Source organism: Egretta garzetta, unplaced genomic scaffold (genome assembly GCF_000687185.1).
Source record: "Egretta garzetta isolate BGI_Z169 unplaced genomic scaffold, ASM68718v1 scaffold451, whole genome shotgun sequence".
Lineage (NCBI taxonomy): Eukaryota > Metazoa > Chordata > Aves > Pelecaniformes > Ardeidae > Egretta > Egretta garzetta.
The window spans coordinates 402,617-410,889 of NW_009258552.1; the positions used below are offsets into that span (position 1 = coordinate 402,617).

At 48.3% G+C, this 8,273-nt stretch overlaps 1 protein-coding gene across 5 annotated transcripts in view; it reads left to right on the top strand.

The window, feature by feature from the left end:
• CARD19 (caspase recruitment domain family member 19) overlaps positions 1-8,273 on the top strand; it is a 34,446-nt gene that overhangs the window by 4,041 nt on the left and 22,132 nt on the right. For 4 of the 5 annotated variants that reach the window (XM_035903342.1, XM_035903344.1, XM_009647894.2 and 1 more), the window contains exons 1-2: positions 4,813-5,340; positions 6,989-7,131. In XM_035903342.1, coding sequence (XP_035759235.1) covers positions 5,256-5,340; positions 6,989-7,131 — 228 coding nt within the window. In that variant the 5' untranslated portion in view covers positions 4,813-5,255. Of the gene's footprint in view, positions 1-4,812; positions 5,341-6,988; positions 7,132-8,273 lie in introns of those variants that run through there. The other variant, XM_035903343.1, reaches the window with a different exon arrangement.

The window sequence follows — 8,273 nt, forward strand, 5'->3', positions numbered from 1 at the left end:
GCCCCTGCGCCCCTGTGCCCGCAGGCCGCCCTGGCCACGCGAGGGACCCCTTGGCTTGGCCCTGGAACGGCGCTCGGCGGACTGGGACTGTGCATAAACTAACGCCGCTCTCGAGGATCAAGAGCGCTTTTATATTTTGCTCGCTGCTTTATTTTTTTTCCTCTTCTTTTTTTAAAAGATATTTCAGCTAAAGATGAGTTTCTGAGTTCTACAGCTGCCTGACAGGAGGGGAGAGCTGGGGGGTCGGGCTCTGCTTCCAAGGAATGGGCGATGGGACAAGGGGAAATGGCCTCAAGTTGTGCCAGGGCAGGTTTAGGTTGGACATTGGGAAAAATTCCTTCCCCACAAGGGCTGTCAAGCACTGGAAGGGGCTGCCCAGGGAAGGGGTTGAGTCCCCATCCCTGGGGGTATTTAAAAGTTGGCCAGACGAGGTGCTTAGGGCCAGGGTTTAGTGGTGGGATGGCAGGGTTAGGGGAATGGTTGGGCTTGATGATCTTAAAGGGCTTTTCCAACTTAAATGAGTCTGTATTTTGCTGTTAAGGACTCTTCTGGTTGCTAACTCACCCGCAGCACCAGCACGTGGCAGTGGGCGAGCGTGGCTGGGAAGGGTGGCACGCTGTCACCTCCACATCGCCACTTCCAGCCCAGAGGAGCAGAGCAGTTGCTCTTCATCGGGGGTGCATTAACTGGCGCAATCTCAGACCATTTCTCTGTAGCCAGATTCCTTATTAAATCCTCAGCAACCCTTTCTTGGGCTCTTGAACGGGAAAAGCCAAAAATGAAGTTCGTGTTAAACTAACGTTTTATTGAGAAAGACTTTTTAGCCCTCTCTCAAGATGCTCCATCAGTGAGTTTGCATGGACACGTACAAATGGCAGGTGATGTCCCTTCAGGGTCTTGGCTGTCAGCTCCCCTTTAGAGAGTTTATGAAAATCATCCAGGAGTTTTACGGGAAGTTGCAACTTGCAGCAGATAGCACTGAGGTTTCTGGAATGGATGCTTACGAATTGTGTGTGTTGTTAGGGAGAACGTCAGAGCGATGTGTTGGGGTTTGTGTCTGTTGCATTTAAATTTATCTGCTTGTGATGATCCTGTCTGTCTGCTTGGTAAATTGAAGGAGGCCTTTGAGGGGAAAACAAACACAAGATGAAACCATAATAAAGTAGTGTGGTTTAGCCCCAGCTGGTAACTAAGCACCACCCAGCTGCTCACTCACACCCCCAGTGGGATGGGGGAGAGAATCAGGAGAGTAAAAGTGACAACGCTTGTGGGTTAAGGTAAGAACAGTTTAATAATTAAAATAATAATAAATTGCAATAAAAAGGAAAATAACAAAAAGAGAAATAAAACCCAAGAAAGACAAGCGATGCAAATGAGAAATAATTGCTCACCACCAGCTGACCGATGACTAGCCTGGCCCTGAGCAGCGGCCCATGCTCTGGCCAGCTCCCCCCAGTTTCTCTACTGGGCATGTTGCTGTATGGTCTGTAATACCCCTGGGGCTGGTTGGGGTCAGCTGTCCCGGCTGTGCCCCCTCCCAGCCCTGTGTGCAGCTCCAGCCTTCTCGTGGGCAGGCCGGTATGAGAAGCTGGAAAGTCCTTGACTGCTCAGCAACACCTAAACCGTCGGTGCGTTACCAATGTTATTCTCATCCTATATCAAAACACAGCACTTTACCAGCTACTAGAAAGAAAATTAAGTCTATCCCAGCCCAAACCAGGCCATACAGTGGTGTCAGAGACAGTATCAAGTGTCCGTATGTAAACATAGGTGGAGTTATTAATGGGAAAGGCCAACCCACCTGACTTAGGGCAGTTGGCAGCGTTTGTGCTCCCAGGGCCCAAGTGTGGGTAAGAGCGGTAACATGTCTCAGTGCGGGGGGGCTGGTTGCAGCCTGTGAGTTTGAAATGCAGCTGGGTTTATTTGTTTACTGTGATAAACGTGAGGTGGCAACACAGACCCCAGCTTAAGGTGGCAGGTCCCTAGGGCCGCGTGGTTTTGCCCATAAGGGCAGTGAAAGTTGATCGTAGAGGAGCGTCTGCAGGGAACTGCAAGAGGCAAAATCCTGTTTGATGCTCCTTGTACAGAAAACAACAATGGGGTCTTTTATAGTGAGAATAATTAAGCAGAATAAAAATTAGAAGGGTTTTTTTGACAGCCACTATAACCTCGGAGTTATGTGTTATCCATGTGTTGTGCTGCTGGCGGGTGAGACCCTTCAGGGACCAGCCGCCTGCCATGGGCATATGGAGCAAGAGCAGCAGTGCCGCGGCGCTTGTCTGACGTCTGGGCTGCTTCCAGGGTCTGGCATGCTGGTGCCTACCTGAGGAGATGTCTCTGAAAGACTCTGAATGCTGTCTGCTGTTTACTTAGGAAGAGCTTTGGGAAGGGTGGCTCTGCCAGCCTTGACCTTTTTCTTGCAGGTGTTCTAGAAGGCTGTTGGGCACATTACGGTCGCACACGATCAGATTTTTTATGAGCCTCGTTCCTTCAAAGAGCAGAATATATTTCAGCAGCCTTAAAATGCCAGCACTTGGAATAATGCCTGGGTCATTCTGCAGGTCTTGCCGGAAGCTGAACGGCCCATTACGGAAGGGAGGATAGAGATAGGTCATTTTATGAGGGGTTGCAATGGGGGTGACTCTTACTGCAGGTGAAAAATGAGTGTGTTGCTTTGTCACTGTCATTTGGTGCTTGCACAATTTATCATCTCTGATTTTATGTATTCTCTATTTGAGGAGCTGCTGCTACAAATAATCAGTAATCTCTTGCTTTTCTCTGATATCCCTTAATTATACGTGCTTTTCCCTTCCACCCAGGTGTGTGGTCGGGTGCAGGCTGTGTGTGTTAGCATGGTGTGCGTATGCTGTATGCCAGAGGCCTTTTGTACTGGGGTGAAAGGAAAAACTGGTTGTGTATGATGTGTCATGGGCTTATTATAGTAATTATAAGTCAATAACATGAAATTATTGACTCATGTTTTCTTCTCAGCTGTCAAAGGCGCTTCCTGAGTTTCCTGTCTTTCTTTGACAAGTTTACATTTCCTCTCAGTAAGGAAAATACCAACCTTTTTTTAGGCAGCCTTTAGGTAAGCTTCAGTGAGACGGCATCCAGTCCCAGCTGAGGTGGCCGCCTCTGTGCTCTGGCTGCTGCCATCCCTCCAGCTGGGCTGAAGCCTGCAGGCTCCCCCGCTGCAGCTCCACGCCTGAGCAAACCCGCCGCTGGGCCCAAAGCCTGCGGGCAGGATTAAGCCCAGTTAGATCAGTGTTCTAGTGGAGGAGAAGGCGTTGCTGCAGTAATATCAAAGTACAAATTCAGAGTCAGATGCAATCCCCAGGCAGTCTGAGGGCGGTAAAATGCCAGGCAGTGCCACGCCTGTGCTGCAAGCTGTGCTTCATTGACCTGGTCTCACGATTTTGCTGCTCTGACCTTTCAGGGATGCACTGGCTAACAGCACGACTGTCCTTGTAATGCTGGGGTGACTCCTGCTAAAAACCCAAGTCTGCTCGGCGTAAAGATTTTAAATTTTCCTTGCAATAACTGTCGCCTCTTTGAGGCAGTGAAATAAAAGGTGAATATGCAAAATATCCTGAACAACCCCTCCCTAAATTCTGAGGGCCTGACAGCATGTCAGTAGCCTTGCTACGGTTGTGATGGTACCTGGTTTGGGGTGTCTGCTATTTTAAAATGTAAATAATGGGTGTGTTCAATATTTAAAAGCATTTGCTCGTGAACAGTGATTATAGAACTTCGTAGCACGCTCATGTTTGTACACCCGTAACGGGGCCATGACTGGCCGCGCATGGGGGCAAGTCCATGCCATGACAAAGCTGCTGGAGCTCCTGGGGCAGGCGGGGCCCTGGAGCATCATGGGATGGCTTCAGATGCACACGTGTGCTTTCCACGTACTCTCATTGCCCCAAAGCAGGGTGCCATCTTCCAGCAGCTAGGATTGGTGGAGGGTTTTTTGTTTGTTTTCTTTCTGTTTAGTAGCTGGAGCACAATTCTGCCCTGGTGGTTGGTGCCGGTGGGAAGTTTCACTCCTCTGGTCTGCCAGAAGCCTGAAGGCAGTTCTTTGTGTGGTTTGGGCAGGGATTTCTCAGAGTTAGAGGAGAGATGAGGTGTGATACTGGAAGTTACTTCTGCTCTGCTTTCACTGAGCTCATGTTGAGCTTGATAGCCACTCTTCAGGAAATTTTAAGCCTTGCGACCCGTCCTAAATACTGAACTGAAGTCTTTTGGAGGCAGTGAAGGTGCAGGCAGGTGAAACATCCCTGTGGGAATGAGGAGGAAGCAGACTGCTCCATGGGTGCTTCTAAAAATGGAGCATCCTATGGGATGGGAGAAGCGTCCTGCAGATGCCTGAGCCAGGTGTAAGACCTGTCCTTGGCAGGCACAGTTAGAGGCCAAGGGCATAGTCTCATTCTCTTTTCCTGCCTTTTGGCTTAGATGGGAAGAAAACATAGCCACCCATGAAAACTCAGAGAGGCTCATGCCTCGTAATACAGTAACCTACAGTGCACCCGCATGCAGGTTTCAGGTGGCAGCAAGAAGCTCTCAACAAGACTGGTGGTGGTTTAATGAGTGTGCATAAATGGAAGGTGCCGCGAGGATGTGGAGTGCTCCTGACTGCTTGGAGAATGTTCTTGGCTTAAATGCAACCTTCGGTTGGTTGCAGTTAACTTCATTGGTGTCATTGCTGCTGTACACCTCTGGGTATGCGGGGCTCAGGAACAACAAGGCAGCAACAGAGCAAGAAGCAGGGAAGGAGATGACACTTGGAGCCTGCTTTTATTTTACTTTATACTGGGCCCTTGCCTCAGCCTTTTGTGCATGCCAGTGAGCTGATTTGAAGAGAAGCTTGATCCCAGCCGTGAATCAGATAAGATGGAACTTGGTGCAGCAAAACGGAATTGTGCAGCAAGTGTGTCAGGGCAGTGTGTTTCTGACAGTGCACTGAAAAGCTGCCTTGAGAGCAAGCTGTGGAAAGTCGAGGCATTAGAAGCACATGGAATCGTAGAATCATAGAATGTTTTGGGTTGGAAGGGACCCCTAGAGGTCATCTAGTCCAGCCCCCCTGCAGTGAGCAGGAACACGGCTAACTAGATCAGGTTGCTCAGAGACCCATCCAACCTGGTCTGCAAAGTCCTGAATGCATTCTAGCAATCTGCTGGATTGCCTACAGCTTGCCGTGTTGGTTTTCCAGCAGATGTCAGGGTGGTTGAAGTCCTCCAGTAGGACGAGAGCCTGCGAGCATGAAGCCTCCTGGAGTTCGAGGAAGAAGGCTTCGTCAGTCAGCTCCTCTTGATCTGTCGGCCTGTAGTAGACACCAACCACCAGGTTCCCTTTGTTGCCTCTCTCTCTGATTCTTACCCATAAGCTTTCGACCTGCTCGTGGCTATTCTTCAGGGACAGCTCTTCACACTGTAATGATTTCTTAATGTAAAGGGCAAGGCCTCCGCCCCTCCTTCCTCGCCTGTCCCTTCTGAACAGCCTGTAGCCATCAATAGCTACGGAAATAATATGGTGTTGGTATAAAAAGTAAGGATGTAACTGAAATCCTGTTGTGCCCGTAGGATTGCAGCTCTCTGTGCAGTATCAATAGCTGTGCCTTCTTGCTTCAGTAGGAGTGACACTGGCACTGAAGAAGTTAGTAGTGGGTGATGGTCACACTGGGGGGTTTCCTGAACCTTTCCTGTAAGTGCTGTGAGTGCTACACAGATACGGAGAAGGGACATGGTACAGCAAGGACAAGGGCTGCGTGTGGGTGTAGTGCATCGTGCCGGAGCTTTCCGGCTCTTCATTCTTTCGTTTATCTTCTCTAAATTGCAGGGCACAAAGGGCTGATGGTTATGTGTTGGTATGTGTGGTATATGTATTGGTAGTCAAAATATCGTACAACCTATGCCTTTGCTTTAGAGTGGTGGGGGTGGCAGTGTTTTGTATTTGTTTTCTGTGCTGCTTGGTTATCAAGTGCTGTACTGACATTTTAATGCTTATTTCGGCCACGGTTGTAGACATTCTCTTTCTAAATCTGATAAGGGCACGGTAACCCGTGAAACCAGCCTGTGCCTGTATCTTAATCCAGGGACTATGGGCAAGCAGCTAGAGGGAAAGCTATGCTCCTGCAAAATCCATTGCTGTCCCATTGGTGCCTAGCACAAGAGCAAGTCTGGATTTGTGTATTTGCAGAGGTTTGGGTTAATAGAAAGAGACGCGTTTTATTTGTACGAGTGTTTGAGTGTGCTTCCGTGATAAAAATGTACTGCTCTCAGAATGCCCTTTCTCCCCACTTAGGTGGAGGTAGAAGTCCTTCCCTGGAAACATCCTGGCTCTTTGGCAGAGATGCTGTTCCTGATGTTCCCGTTCTGGTTCAGTCTGGGCAGCTGCTAGGCAAATTCAATGGCTGAAGTCTCCCGTTAGACAAAAGGCAGCAACAAACTCTTGGAGGGCTGGGTGATGTTAGGGCCAAATCACCCCCGCTCAGCTAGCCCCCAGCTCTGCCCAGTTCTGCGAGCGTCTCTGCGGCCTGGCCCGGCCCACGCTCTGCTGCAGTCCTCGGGTGCTCTCTCTCTGAAATACATATTTGCATTTAAAAAATTATAAACTGCATTAGTTTTAAACTCCTTAATCTGACTTCATAAATGATACAAAATTTTTCTTGAGTCATTTAACAACTTTAGGACTGTGTTTGATAAAATACGCATCAGTGTGTGACATCTGAAGAATTTAGGACCTTCTCCCTTTGGAAAGAGAGAGGCAGCATGAGCGACCGGCCGGGAGTTCAGATGTAATTTTAAGCGGATGGGTCTTTGAAAGCACGTGGCTGTGTTGTGTTTCCCTAATAGAAAGTTCAGCTTTCTAAAATTACATGACGTAATCTCATTTTACCTATTTAACCACTGTTAGGAAAATGAAATTTACAGAATTTAAAAATGGCTTGCTAATTAACCGCTGTCATTTGTTCTTTCTATCATTTTATCTCTAGATCAGTCATACTGTCATCGGCTGCAACACGACATGTATTTTCTTACAAGCAATAGCAGACTGAATGAGCAAGTTGTTGATAAAATTATTCTTCAGCTTAACAGAGTCTACCCTCAAATTCTTACCAATGCAGAAGCAGAAAAGGTAATTTGATGAATTTTATTGTATCTCTGAATGTTGCATTGTTTTGCAGGTCAGTAGCTCAGCTGCCCTCTTCCTGGCTTGGCTCTTGGTGCCACATGCAGCCAGTCTTCCTCACCTCTTACTCGCTGACCTGTTGTATCTGGGATGTCATATCAGAGGAGAAGTCACAGGGCTGACACGTTCCCTGTGTCAAGTGGTTATGAGAGGGCACTCTCTTTGGCAGCAGCTTAATGTCACGGTCCCTGCCGTGACGTCTGACACCCTGCGCGCAGAAGCACACGTGCTTATAACCGCTCCGTGGGCAGGATTGTACCCATTGTGTGGCCAAACGCCCCGCATGCCTGCCTGCCTGCTCACATGAGTCGTTGTGGAGTGTCATGTCAGATGATCTGTGCTGCATCCAGCTGTGTCCACAGATCACCTATATTAGCTTAACCAATTGGAGTTGCTGATTAGTGTGATTAATAACTTGAGTATTGGTAGAGAAGGGGGAGCGTTAGTCCCAGCTATAAGTGTGGGAGCTGTGGGAAGTGGATGGAGTTAGTAATATCTTCCAGTGGTGCCAGTATGTATGGAGGAAGGCATGAAGCCCTCCCTGGCATGAAGCTTTCAAAAATGGGTAGCTGTTTTTAGGGAGAAAGATCTTCTAAACTTGTGTGGAGTGAAAGTTAAAGTCAGTTAAATGCTTCTCAGATCCTACTTACAACAGTCTGTACTTACCCTCTGCCGACTTCATTGTCTGCCCAAGGCTCGGGGTGTTGGCTTATCAGCATTTTAACATTAGGAAAAATAGGTCTAATTCTGTCATAATCCAACGCCATGGGGGTGAATAGTGCTTTGGTGATGCAGAGCAGTGCTGGATCATCAGCTGAGCCGGTCTAGCCACTCAGCTGTGACACACAAAGTGACACACACAACTAAAGTCCATCTCATTCCCTCAAGAGCTGCAAAATAAATGCATAAAGAATCTGTGAAACATAATTTGTGGCTTCTGCAGTTAGCAGACAGAAATGCGCTGGTTCCTCGTAGGTCCAGGCAAGTTCCTGTCAACTCTATCGAGTGTTCAGGAAGCTTGCAATCCCAGCTATATCCAGTAGAGCTTGTGGGAATTCTGTCAGAATAGGGAGTAGTGTGTAAAGGAT